This window comes from Thalassophryne amazonica, chromosome 10 (assembly GCF_902500255.1).
Source record: "Thalassophryne amazonica chromosome 10, fThaAma1.1, whole genome shotgun sequence".
Taxonomy (NCBI): Eukaryota; Metazoa; Chordata; class Actinopteri; order Batrachoidiformes; family Batrachoididae; genus Thalassophryne; species Thalassophryne amazonica.
The window spans coordinates 30910572-30925629 of record NC_047112.1 but is presented as its reverse complement, the minus strand read 5'-3'; the positions used below and the strand labels follow the sequence as shown (position 1 = coordinate 30925629).

At 39.9% G+C, this 15058-nt stretch overlaps 1 protein-coding gene and 1 pseudogene across 2 annotated transcripts in view; one reads left to right on the top strand and one right to left on the bottom strand.

Moving 5' to 3' along the window:
- Window positions 1–12918, bottom strand: part of abl2 (c-abl oncogene 2, non-receptor tyrosine kinase) — an 86219-nt gene extending 73301 nt beyond the window's left edge. For both annotated transcript variants that reach the window (XM_034179690.1, XM_034179691.1), the window contains exon 1: window positions 12304–12918. In XM_034179690.1, the coding sequence (XP_034035581.1) occupies window positions 12304–12520 (217 nt within the window). In that variant the 5' untranslated portion in view covers window positions 12521–12918. The remainder of the gene's footprint in view (window positions 1–12303) is intronic.
- Window positions 5469–6344, top strand: LOC117518546 (annotated as a pseudogene).
- Window positions 12919–15058: the final 2140 nt, after the last annotated feature.

The window sequence follows — 15058 nt, the reverse complement described above, 5'->3', positions numbered from 1 at the left end:
ACTTGTATGCTTCACAAAGCTCAAAAAGGAATTTAAAATCATCTCTCCACCCAAGGTTCTCATACTCTGGTATCACTTCTGTGCCCATGTGTGCATTTTGCAAATCACCATACTGTTCCAAAATCTCATCAATAAACTCATAGTTAAAGTTAGGTGACCGTAACCGTATAGGAAAAAAGAGGTCCAACACGTTGCAGAACAAGATCAAGAATGTGGTGCTGGCAGGCATCGAATCCCTTGTGTCGAAATGTTCTCTGAAGCCTGGCTACAACACCATTTTGTGACCAGTATTGACTGCTGTTGTGTCAGAGATGATCATCTGAATACTGTCCATGCATTGTACTCATCAAGCAGGTCCTATCTTGGTACATAGATGTCCGCAGTGGTTCTACTGTCACAAGCCAAAATGCCAAGTTGTAATGTTCTTCTGTCATTTTTCAAGTACACAACTTGGTACTCCTTATTGTCAATTTTCTTACCATCAAAATGCAAACAAAATTTCTCTTCAGAGATCAGTTCCATGAGGCGGTTCTTAACTTGTTCTGCATCTCTGATTGTTCGACGCAAGACAACAGACTGTGATGGTCTTGGGACACTAACTCCATCTTCAGCCAGACTTTGAAGCATGTGACGCTTTTCTGGTTGACAAAGAGTGTTTAGACACCAGTTTGGCAGCAGACTTTGTTAAGTGGCATGTTCATGTTTATCTATAAATGGACTGCATTTATATAAATGGTAAATGGACTGCATTTATACAGCGCCTTTCCATCTGCATCAGACGCTCAAAGCACTTTACAATTATGACTCACATTCACCCCAATGTCAGGGTGCTGCCATACAAGGCGCTCACTACACTTCTTTGTCTTTCGGCTGTTCCCGTTAGGGGTCGCCACAGCAGATCGTTTCCATCTCACCCTGTCCTTTGTATCTTCCTCTGTCACACCAACCACCTGCATGTCCTCTCTCAGCACATCCATGAACCTCCTCTTTGGTCTCCCTCTTCTCCTCCTGCCTGGTGGCTCCATCCTCAGCATCCTTCTCCCTATATACACTGGGTCCCTCCTCTGCACATGTCCAAACCATCTCAATCTCGCCTCTCTGACTTTGTCTCCAAACCGTCCCACCTGAGCTGTCCCTCTGATATGTTCATTCCTAATCTTGTCCATTCCTGTCACTCCCAAAGAGAATCTCAACATCTTCAGCTCTGCCACCTCCAGCTCTGCCTCCTGTCTTTTTGTTAGTGCCACTGTCTCTAAACCATACAACATAGCTGGTCTCACTACTGTTTTGTAAACTTTCCCCTTCACCCTTGCTGATATTCTTCGGTCACAATTCACTCCTGCCACCTTTCTCCACCCACTCCACCCTGCCTGCACTCTCTTCTTCACCTCTCTACCACACTCTCCATTACTTTGAACAGTTGACCCCAAATATTTAAACTCATCTACTTTCACCACTTCTACTCCTTGTAACTGCACTATTCCACTGGGCTCCCTCCCATTCACACACATGTACTCAGTCTAGCTTCTACTGACTTTCATTCCCCTTCTCGCCAAAGCATATCTCCACTTCTCCAGACTAGACTCAACTTGCTCTCTACTCTCACTACAGATCACAATGTCATCTGCAAACATCATAGTCCATGGGGACTCCTGTCTGATCTCATCCGTCAACCTGTCCATCACCACTGCAAACAATAATCCCACCTCCACCTTGAATGAGTCTGTCATTCCGACTGCGCATCTCACCGCTGTCACACTATTTTTGTACATGTCCTGCACTACCCTAACATACTTCTCTGCCACTCCAGACTTCCTCATACAATACCACAACTCTTCTCTTGGCACCCTATCATAAGCTTTTTCTAAGTCCACAAACACACAATGTAACTCTTTCTGTCCTTCTCTGTACTTTTCCAACAGTATTCTCAGAGCAAACATTGCATCTGTAGTGCTCTTTCTTGGCATGAAACCATATTGCTGCTCACAATTATCCCATTAATTCATTTAGGAACCAGCACACTTCGTCTCCACTCCTCAGGCATACTCTCACTTTCCAAGATTTTATTAAACAATCTGGTTAGAAACTCTACTGCCATCTCTCCTAGACATTTCCATGCCTCCACTGGAATGTCATCTGGACCAACTGCCTTTCCACTCTTCATCCTCTTCATAGCAGCCCTCACTTCTTCCTTGCTAATCTCTTGTACTTCCTGATTTACTCTCACCACATCATCCAGCCTTTTCTCTCGCTCATTTTCTTTAGTCATCAACTCTGCAAAATATTCCCTCCACCTTCTCAGCACACACTCCTCACTTGTCAGCACATTACCATGTGCATCTTTTACCACCCTAACCTGCTGCACATCCTTTCCAGCTCTGTCCCTTTGTCTGGCCAATCGGTACAAGTCCTTTTCTCCTTCCTTACTATTCAACTTCTTGTACAGCTCGCAATATGCCTTTTCCTTTGCTTTTGCCACTTCTCTTTTCGCCTTACGCCGCATCTCCTTGTACTCCTGTCTACTTTCTTCATCTCTCCGACTATCCCAAAACTTTTTCGCCAACCTCTTTCTCCTTATGCTTTCCTGGACCTCTTCATTCCACCACCAAGTCTCCTTGTCTTCCTTCCACTGTCCAGATGTCATACCCAGTACTGTCCTAGCTGTCTCCCTCACCACATCTGCAGTACTTTTCCAGTTGTCCAAAATTGCTTCCCCTCCAACCAGTGCTTCTCTCACCTGCTCGCTAAATTTCACACAACAGTCTTCCTCCTTCAGCTTCCACCATCTGATCCTTTGTTAAGCTCTCACTCTCTTCTTCTTCTTTACCTCTAAAGTCATCCTACAAACAACCATCCTGTGCTGTCTAGTGACACTCTCTCCTGCTACCACCTTACAGTCTGTGATTTATTTTAGCTTGCATCTCCTATAAAGAATGTAGTCCACCTGTGTGCACCTTCCTCCACTCTTATATGTTACCCTGTGCTCCTTCCTTTTCTTAAAGTAGGTATTCACCACAGCCATTTCCATCCTTTTTGCAAAATCAACTACCATCTGTCCTTCCCCATTCCTATCCTTGATACTATATCTACCCATTACTTCCTCATCACCTCTGTTCTCTTCACCAACATGCCCATTGAAGTCTGCTCCTATCACCACTCTTTCATGCTTGGGCACACTCTCCACCACCTCATCTAACACACTCCAGAAATCTTCTTTCTCCTTCATCTCACAACCAACCTGTGGGGCATATGCACTGATGATATTCATCATCACCCCTTCAATTTCCAACTTCACACTCATCACCCTGTCAGACACTCGCTTAACCTCCAACACACTTTTACCATACTCTTCCTTTAAAATGACCCCAACACCATTTCTCTTCCTGTCCTCACCATGGTACAACAACTTGTACCCACCGCCGATGCTCCTGCTCTTACTTCCCTTCCACTTGGTCTCTTGCACACACAATATGTCTACCTTTCTCCTCTCCATCATATCAGCCAGCTCTCTCCCTTTACCAGTCATACTACCAACATTCAAAGTCCCCACTCTCATTTCCATCCTTCTAGTTTTCTTCTTCTCCCGCTGTTCGTGGCAACGTTTTCCTCCTCCTCTTCGTCGTCGTCTTCGCCCAGCAGTAGCCCAATTTCCACCGGCACCCTGTTGGGCAATAGCACCGGTGGCGGACGTTGTTAACCCGGGCCGCAACCGATCCGGTATGGGAATTCGATTCAAGCCCAAGACCTTAACCACTAGACCAGTGATTCTCAACCGGGGTGCCGCGGCACCCTAGGGTGCCGTGATCGATTGTCAGGGGTGCCGTGGGTATTTTTCATATTCGCGATTACCGTGAATTATTTATTTTATCCATAAAGCATAAAACGACTCAGAATCTGATGTCAAACGTGCTGCAGCCTCGCTCTCGTCTTAAGGCGGGACAATAACAAGGAGGCTGACGGCCGATTAAAACAGTGCCGTCTCCTTCAAAAGCCGTCTAAAATGCGGGGCTGTTGGTGTGTGTGTCTGTGCCTGTGTGTGTGCGCGCGGAGTTAACAGGCTGCAGACTGTGAGGGAGGGGGTGGGTGAGGGAGATTCCTGAATGCAGGCGCGACACGTTCAGTGCGCAGCGAGCGCGGAGCAGAGAGAGGATTTTAACCCAAGTGAACGTTAACAAAATGGAAACATGAAGCTGCCTTTACTTCTCTCTGAACTTTCTCTAAAGGTGTGATTCTGCCGTTACCGTCCTGTTCACACCATGTGCGCGTCGTATGCTGAATTTATGAGATCATGAGATGAAATAAATGGTCAAATATCTTTAAAAACATATTTAAAAAATGAGAATATATGAATGAACTGAGCCACAAAAAAAAAACAATGTTCAGACGCAGAGATCACAAAAAGCAGGTGAGAACTCTGAACTTTAACAGCTGTTATTTTCCAAAGGTATTTATTTGTTCAATCTTGAGCTTAATGCAGTGTTTAAGCACAAAACGTGACTGATGAGGAGAAACAATTTCAGAAATGCAACAGAAACAACCACAAATCAGAAAAAGTTGGGACTGTATATAAAATGAAGATAAAAATAAAAATGTTGCACCATTCCCAGTTTCTCCACTCACAGAAGCCAAACGTTCTTCCAGAGTTGTGTAATTATACTACAATAGTAGAATATAATGAAGGGAAAAAAAAGAAAAAAAAATAGACAATATATTCGTCAATCGCAATTATTTGTCTGACAATTAATCGTCTCCAGAAATTCCTAATCGTGACAGCCCTACTTGAGATCAGAGCGCAAAATGCTTGAGCATTTTCGAAATGCGGTGTTTTCTGTATCGATTTTCTATTGCGATAATTGGGTTTTGCGCAAAACCAGAGGTAATAGCATTATAATATTATTTTGGTTGGTGGTGTGCCGCAGGATTTTGTAAATATAAAAAGGGTGCCGCGGCTCAAAAAAGGTTGAAAACACTGCACTAGACCATCACCTCCCCCATCATCTATTTTACCTTTATTTTTTATTTATTTTAATTATTGCTTAATAATATATTTTAGCAATATTTATTTGTATATATTTTATTTCTTGATACTTGTTAATTCTTTTCTTATTATTATTATAAGTTCTTATATTATATTATTATTATTATAATAAGTAATATTATAATAATATTATTAATATATTATATATTAATATATTATATTATTATTTATATACACCACACCCCACATACGAACGTAGTAATTTTAAACAATTTACCATTTTATTCATTTTTAATAAAATTTCCCATAAATAACCTACAATCTGGCTTAATTCTATAACCTGAATTTATCGAGTTCAACCATTTTTACCTAAAATCTTCTAGATCTTCTTTGTGCCTTGTTCATACCTCGTACTGGTACATAGATCCCCCACCCCTTTAGTAGCCCACAACAACCCAACATACAACAACACCCAATCAATTAGAACGTAATGACACTTCTTCGAAAGCGTAACCCCCTTCTAAACATTATCAACAAAACTATCCTAGATCTTCCCTCCCCCTCCAATCTTTCTATTTGATGAAATACTGGATCCCTCCTAGGATTATGCCTAATTATACAAATACCAGTGTCTTCATTGCAATACACTATATCCCAGACACAACTATAGCATTCCCATCCCTCGCACATTTAACCCACGATGTTAACTACGGCTGACTCCTTCGCAACCTCCATGCCAACGGAGCCTCTATTTTCTTCATTTGCATATATCTTCATATTGCCCGAGGCCGCTACTATGCTTCCTATCTCAATAAAGAGACCTGAAACATTGGAGTAATTATTTTTCTAATAACAATACTAACAGCTTTTATAGGTTATGTCCTTCTATGAGGCCAAATGTCCTTCTGAGCTGCACCCGTAATTACCAACCTACTTTCCGCTATCCCATATTTAGGGCAATCATTAGTTGAATGAGTTTGAGGTGGTTTCTCTGTCGACGCCCCCACCCTAACACGCTTTTTCTCCCTACACTTTATCTTTCCATTTATTATCTTAGCTCTAGTCCTCAACCACCTACTTTTCCTCCATGAAAACGGCTCCTCCAACCCACTAGGCCTAAACCCAAATCTCGACAAAATTCCATTTCATCCATAATATTCCATCAAAGACATTCTAGGCTTCCTCTTAATTCTCCTCCTCCTAGCCCTCATCTGCCTATTCTACCCTAACCTATTTACAGACCCAGAAAACTTCACCCCGGCTAACCCCAGTCACCCCCACCCATATTAAACCCGAATGATACTTCTTATTCGCCTACGCAATTCTACGAGCATTCCCTAATAAACTAGGAGGTGTCCTAGCCTTAGTAACATCCGTCCTAATTCTATTTCTTGCCCCTATTTTACACACATCACAACACACCTCCATATCTTTCCGCCCAATCTCCCAAATCCTATTCTGAGTATTCATTGCTAACTTTATTATCCTCTCATGCATCGGAGGCCTCCCAGTAGAGGAACCTTACACTACATTAGGTCGAGTCTCTACATTAATTTACTTCTCTATTTTCCTTATTTTTATGCATGTGGCTGGAATGCTAGACAATTATTTAATCAAAAAAACCTTAAACTCGTATAAACCTAAACAAACACACACTCCAACCTAAACTCTAGAACACTATGCCTTATAGTGATCTTGAGTTTCTCTCGCTTTTAAGCATGTTAATGTACTAATACATATTATGTATGTATTAGGACACTCATTTTTCTCGAACATTAATTGACATTACCCAAGAAACCCATCAAAAAAGTCATATACGACGAATTATTTCCTTGTTTAATACACACAGTTTATGTTACAACCAAATTTCTCAAAACAAATAACAGTGAAATTACCCTACTTCATTATACCCTAATTAAGGTCCTAAAATAAACATTATTGCATTTCCAATATCCCAGAATAATCGTAATAGCGTATCATCTTATACCTGTCTGAGAAATCTCAGGTACATTTCTCACAAGTATCCCCAACCCAGAATGCGTTTAACACACACTGCGCACTTTACCCACTTATTACCCTTTATCCCATCAGCCGGGCGTTCTTTCTACAGTGCCTGGGGTGTAGAATCATCTCAGGAACATCTCACCGATCATCGCGTCACCTATGGATGCTGTGCTCCGATTGAAAGGTGTTAATGGCGATTACCCTTTATCCCATCAGCCGAGCGTTCTCTCTAAAGTGCCTGGGGTATTTTTTTTTTTTGGTAACCTTTCCCCCGCATTTCAGAGTGCAGAGCGTCGACGATCATCAAGCTGGTACATTTTCTCTTGCATTTGGAAATTCATATCATTCACTTAAACTCTGCAACAAGGGACTGCATATACTGTACTAGTACATAATATTTTCTTTTTCATCAATCATTCCATCGTTCCCCCCCGGGTATTTTGCGTTTGTTCCCCCAAACCCCCTAACTAGTAAAATTAGGCTTATTTAAAAACCCTCCAAAACAAAACCATTTAACAACTCAAACAAATATATTATAAACTTAGGCTTATAAATTTAATCAGATACAATGTATCAGTAGCTTAAATCACACAGGTTTTATTAACCAAAATGAAGTACTAAACTTCCCTAAGTCACAATATGCTAAAATATATAATAAACGCAGCCGTTATTCTCTTTGTCTTATGGTTCTTTTGAATGTTTCTTTGACCTTAGCCCAAAATTAGGCTTAATTTCTTAACCCTTATTTATCGATTGATCTCAATCGCTTACATCCTATAATATCAGTAACATAGTTGAATTCATTAAAAATAGAATACACCACACCCCACATACGAACGCGGTAATTTTAAACAATTTACCATTTTATTCATTTTTAATAAAATTTCCCATAAATAATCTAAAATCTGGCTTAATTCTATAACCTGAATTTATCAAGTTCAACCATTTTTACCTAAAATCTTCTAGATCTTTTTTATGTGCTTTGTTCATATCTCGTACTGGTAAATAGATCCCCCACCCCTTTAGTAGCCCACAACAACCCTTAAACCCTACACCCATTACAAACTACCTTAACCCTATATACTTTCAAAGACCTCTCACCACATCACTAAAAACTTCCTGAACTTTAAGTACCTATACTCCCTACTATTACCCATTAAACATATTAAACTCTAACCAATATATAAAAATTTGGTCCTAGTTTTATTATCAACTTTTACTAAGATTATACATGCAAACCTCCGTCCACCAGTGAGAGTGCCCATAACCCTATAAGACTAATGGAGCAGATATCAGGCACGCACCTGCAGCCCACAACATCTTGCTTAGCCACACCTCCAAAGGACACAGCAGTAACTAATATTAGGCAATAGGTGAAAACCTGACCTAGTTATATTAAACATAGTTGGTCAAATTCGTGCCAGCCACCGTGGTTACACGAATAACTAGAGTTGATAAACCCGGCACAAAGGGTGGTTAATTTACAAACAGATAAAGTCAAATATACCCACAGCTGTATAAACCTAAATAATAGTAGAAGCCCAATTCAGAAGGAAACTTTATTTCTTTGACACCACGTAAACTACAGCACAAACTGGGATTAGATACCCCACTATGCTTAGTCGTAAACTTTGTTACCGCCAGGGCACTACGAGCTACCGCTTGAAAACCAAAAGACCTGACGGTGCTTTACTCCACCTAGAGGAGCCTGTTTCATAACCGATAATCCACGTTTTACCTTACCCTTTCTCGCATTCAGCTTATATACCGCCGTCTTCAGTCTATCTTTAAAAGACCAACACTAGGCATAATCTAATTTCCTTCAGAACATCAGGTCGAGGCGTAGCCTATGAAAGGGTGCAAAATGGGCTATGTTCCCTCCCAGGGAATACGAAATAAGCACTGAAAAATGCTTAAGAAGGAGGATTTACAAGTAAGAAAGCTTAGAATAGCCTACTGAAATCAGCCCTAAAGCATGTACATACCGCCCGTCACCCTCCCCATCTAATTTTTAATCCCTAACATAAACCACACTCAAAGGACAAGGGGAGTTAAGTCGTAACAAGGTAGGTGTACTAGAAAGCGTACTTGAAAAACAAAGTATAGCTAAAACAAAGCATCTCCCCTTACATCGAGAAGATGTCCTCTAATCAGGACTACCTTGACACGCCCAATTGCTAGTCGAAACTTTATATACATATTTACCATATAAATAACCTAAAATAACTAACAAAATATTTACTTCTTTAGTATAGATGATAGAAAAAGCTAAACGAACTACAGAAAAAGTACCGCAAGGGAATGCTGAAAAAGAACTGAAATAACTATATCAGCACTAAAAAGTAGACTTTAACCCCTTTTGCATCATGGACTAGCTAGTCTAACAAGCACAGAACCCCTTTAGCTTCATTCCCTGAAACTACATGAGCTACTTCAGGCCATCAATTTAAAGGATTATCTTAATCTCTGTGGCAAAAGAGTAGGAAGAGCCTTAAGTAGAGACGACACATCTACCGAATGTAGTAATAGCTGGTTGCTTAAGAAATGAATAAAAGTTCAGACTTGCAAACCTTAACTTCACCTGTAGAATCATAAGACTTACAAGAGTCATCAAATGGGGGACAGCCCCTTTGATATCACAAACAACTGCCAAGCAGGATAAAGTTCATAATTTATAATATCATTATTAGAGGAGGCTTAACACCAGCCACCTCAAGAGAAAGCGTTAAAGCTCAAACTATTAACACCAAATCCCGATAAATTAACTTACTCCCCTTAACCTATTAAGCTATACCACCCTGTGGTAAAAATAATGCTAGTATGAGTAATAAGAGGCACATGCCTCTCCTCGCACTACTGTTCATCACCCCCGAACATCGACTGATACTTATTCGGGCTCCTACCAGAGAGCATTAAAAACTATATAAACTACTAGATAACTTATTTTACTAAACCGTAAAACCTACACAGGCGTGCAAAGGAAAGATAAAAAGAAAGTAAAGGAACTCGGCAAACAAGAATCCCGCCTGTTTACCAAAAACATCGCTTCTTGAATTTATAAGAAGTCCCGTCTGCCCTGTGATAAAATTTAACGGCTGCAGTAACATAACTGTACAAAGGTAGCGTAATCACTTGTCTTTTAATTAAAGACCTGTATGAATGGCATCATGAGGATTCAACTGTCTCTATTTTCCTATCAATTAAATTATTCTCTTCGTGCAGAAACGAAGATTCTTTTATAAGACGAGAAGACCCTATGGAGCTTCAAACAGACTAAGAATATTCATACACCCATATTCATTTAAAATCTGCTTTTGGTTGGGGCGACCATGAAGAACAACACAACCCTCATAAGGAATGAACCTCCTAAAACACGAACGACAGTTCTAATTAACAGAATTTCTGACCATCAAGACCCAGTACAACTGATTAATGAACCAAGTTACCCTTGGGATAACAGTGCAATTTTCTTCAAGAGCCCCTACCGACAAGAAAGTTTACGACCTCGATGTTGGATCAGGACATCCTAACGGTGCAACTGCAGTTAAGGGTTCGTTTGTTCAACGATTAAAGTCCTACGTGATCTGAGTTCAGACCGAAGCAATTCAGGTCAGTTTCTATCTATAACTTGTAATAATAACTTATTATTATTAATAATATATTAATATAATATATATAATACATATTATACATTAATATATTAATATTAAGTTATTATTATTAATAATAGCTATTATTATATTATTTCTTATATTATTATTATATATATTATTATTATTACTATCTATTACATTATTTTTAAATAGTATTGTGTAAACTCGTGTATTTTTAAAAGTGATGTGGTGCTAGGTGCAGGAGGTTTTTTTCATGATCCAATGAAATAAACTTCAAAAAAGTGATCTATGGGTAAAAGTTCATCAAATGCAACAGGGTGATTCTTAGACTACGGGCACGTTTTATGTCCTTTGATCATATTGTATGACAAACAGAAAAAAGGGGAAATTACAGACATTTATAGTTATCTTTACAGTGAAAGTGTGTTAAGAAATTTGTTCTAGTAGTCTATGATGACTTTTTCACCTTTTTTCAGCATCATTATATGCAAATATTGCCATTTTGTGCTTGTCCCACACCCAGACTTGTGATCTTCAATGACAAAAATGAATGGTAAACAAACATTTTTTCTAATGTTTTAAAATATGTCTGAATAAAATATCATTAAAATAATCAAAACATAATTGGGGTATTCAATGTCATACAACTGTTGTGATTTTTTTTAAACAAAATGTAGTTGTCCCACACTATTGCCGTAATTTCCACCACAACACTGTAATGTCCCTAAACAGTTTGTAAGAAAGATTGTTTGGGTAGTTTCTATGGAGATAAACAGTGACATCAGAGCACATGTATACAGCGCCAAATCACAACAAACAGTTGCCCCAAGGCGCTTTATATTGTAAGGCAATGGTGTGGTGGAAACTACATTTACAAGGCCAATAGTGCCCGTAGTTAAAGAATCACCCAACATCAGAAAAATGAAAGTTTTGAAAAACGTTTTGTAGTCATAACCCTAGCCAACATGTCCTGCATTCCCTTCAGTGTCCATTTTGTGAAGAAAAGGCTCAAAAGTAGCATTTCACCAAGGAAGAAACACACATTAGGGGATATGAAGCTTGTCACTACTTGTCTTTTTTTTCTTACACATGATCATCTACCTTCTTCCATTAATGGAACCGTTAACCTACCAAGGAGTTGATGACATGCATAAAAATTAACTGAGCCAAAGGTAGTTTTAAAGCATAAAGCAATACTTTAAAAACAAACTAAAGTCTGCATAAGAGTGACCGAAGATGGTTTCAATTATTCAGTCAGACTCCATATTAGACCAGTGAGCAGACAACTTGCTGTCAGTGTGCTGGAACGACAGACGTGAACAGCCAGATGTGACTGAGCATCACTAAGTATTGTAATGTTAATCAGGTAGTTACTACTGTGAGTCAACGGGCTAGCTACTCTATTCCCCCGTGTTTACCAAACCAACCACTTATCACAAAGTGCCTCAATTGATTTCAACCTTTTTTTTTAAAATCACTGCTCACCATTTAACAGTCACACCGATGAGACCAACCAAGCAAGCAAAAATGAATGACTGACCCCCTCTAAGGGGTCAGTCATTTCCACTAACACGTCGTTGTCAAAACAGCCAGGATACGGCTGATTTAAAAAAAAAAAAAAAAAAAAAAAAAAAAAGCGATTAGCAGCAAACATGCCTCACTAAAACCAACTCCCACAGTCTATCAATCACTTAATTACATCGTTACCTGAATGTTTCGTGAATATATTTATTCCAGGATCGGGCACGTTGATCGCAGCCGTCCTGCCCGGCGGAGTACCGGTACTGCTGCAGGGTTCTCGGGGTCTCCTCCCGGCGCCGCTCCCCCGGTTCCCCTTCCCTTGGTGCGGTTGGGACGCGTGGGGCTGTGGTGGCTGGAGTCCGGTCGATGCTCCCTCACCGACGCGGCCTACCTGCTGTCCCATCCCGGTAACGTGGTGCAAGGACGTTTGGGACAAAGCGAGCAAACCCCCACCTGCGCACCTCTGGTTCACATACCCTCAAACTGCAGCGGCCTGGCCCCGAACAGTTCTCCCGTCCTCCTCGCCGACCTAACAGAGCTAGTTCGCCTGGCTAGCCTGTTTGCTAATGTTAGCAGAGAAACCCACCCACCCTGTTCAAACAATAAAATCACAACCCCGACCGGTGACAGTGATTTTCTCTGTTCCAGTGGTCCTGAAGATATCCAGGACGATATATGCAACACGCCACAGGCCTCACTGAATAAAACGCAAACCTTTTTCATGTACGTTTTGCCGTTGTCCGGCCGCTGCGCGCCCCCACCGACGCCGCCATCTTTACCGCAGAATAGATGCTACACAGGAGGGGGCGGGGGGAGTCAGCCCCCTCTCCGGGTAACAGCGGCTCTGCTGTGTCACGTGATCGCAACAGAACAGAATGGTCGATTTTTCTTCTCTCGAGAACACGATCACATTTTCAAAACATTAAGCAGGAAATAACATGTCGCAACTGCACACAAATTCGGGATTACAGCTATTGACAGGTAAAAATAACAGTCCAGTCAGAGAAAAGATGCAATTTTGGACTAATCTGGTTTATTATCAGTAGTTTATTTGCTTTGGTGTCCCACAGAATGATTCAGTTTTCTCCATACAAAGCAGAGCAACATTTTGATTAATAAAGAGTCACTTGAAACAACAAAGGACGGAAAAAATAAGCACAGGAAGATTATCCTGAAGCAACCAAAACTGCCCTTAGACATGAATGTAAATATAATTTCAGCAACTTGGCTCGTCACCACTATTAAAAAAAAGTAAAACCACACACACACACACACACACACACACTAAAGATATAATCAGATTTTCAAAATGACCAATTAATATAACCAGAAAGATAAATATCATTAGGTGCATATGAAAATATATGTTCTTGTGAATGATTCAAGGAAAGCCTACTGCCTCAAGCTGGAATATTAAAAAAAGGCATCTTATACTGCCACCTTGTGGTTATAAAGTGTTACGTGCAGAGAATGTAATGACTATTTTTTTTGTTTATTTTCTTGAAAATGTGCATTTAGTCCCGCAAAAGTATAAACCAAGTCTTCCTGCAATTAAATTTTGTAATAGCTGGCAAGATAAACTGTGCAACGGTTGAATTTTCAGTTAATATAATTATGTAAACATTTCAGAACCACATCTTTATAGCAATCTGTGGATTACACTGACTTATACCTGCAGTCATTTAGTGCACCCAGTAACAATGAAAAATTATAGTCCTTACAGCTAATCAAGTATTATTATAATCTCATTTTTTTGTCATTTCTAGCAGCCAGCTGCAATCGTTATAGTAGTTGGCACGGAATGATTTCACATTGCAGCTGAAAACTGTACAAAACTCTCACAAATGGCCCTGTATAAAAAAAAACCCTAATTTCTCAAAGACAACTATTTTCAAGCCAATGTGGAATGCAAGCAGGAACACAATCAACAGTTTCACATTACACCAACTTCATACAGTGTCATTTTAACAGCAATTAACAAATATCTGGATTTTTGCTTTCCAAACTGAAAAATACCCATCACAATTTCCCAGGGATTACAACACATTATACAGCTTTTGTTGTTCAACCCACAGCCCAAAACCTAAAGAGACATAAACCATTTCACACTTTCATAAACTTAATTATGAATAATTTACAGTTCAAAAACTACAAAGAAAACACATCACTGCTGGTATTTTCAAGTTACTAGTCCCCCCCAAGTACCCATTATCCTAATGTAGTTTGATAGCTCACAACAAAAAAATTTGATTGGAAAATGTGATTCAACTGGCTGAGGATGCGAGAAAACCTTAACTGATATAATTATGCCAACAAAATAAATGTCAAACCCAGGCAGTGTAATGAGGTTACCATTGACCAACTGCCACTGAACAACATAAAACCAAAGTGATGCAATGGTTCACATGGGTTTAAAAAAACAAACAAAAAAAAACAAAAAAACAAAACAGGTTTCTCATGACAACGCCGCAATCACTGTACGTCCCTGCTCCCTTGTTTTCACTCGGGATCACCATAGCAGATCCAAGGTGGATCTGCATGTTGATTTGGCACAAGTTTTACGCCAGATGACTTTCCTGACGCAAGTCCACATTACATGGAGAAATGTGGCAGGGGTGAGGTTTGAACCGGGAACCTTCCACACTGAAAGCAAGTGCACTAACCACTTGGCCACCACGCAACCACTAATTTTGTCAAATATTAGCCATTACTGGATGTGCAAAGGACTGTAATAGGACTGTTTGAATTCAGCTGCCATGTCAAAGTGACTGATGTACATTTGCACAAGCAGTTTACAGCTAAATGAGGCAAAAATGAAATGATCTTATAAGTTGCCTTTCACAACATAAACAATTATTTAAGGCATTATTGCAACTTCTGCCGATGATAATTTGGCATTTGCTTCTTTCATACATTCAAACCTCTCTAGTGCAATAAAATA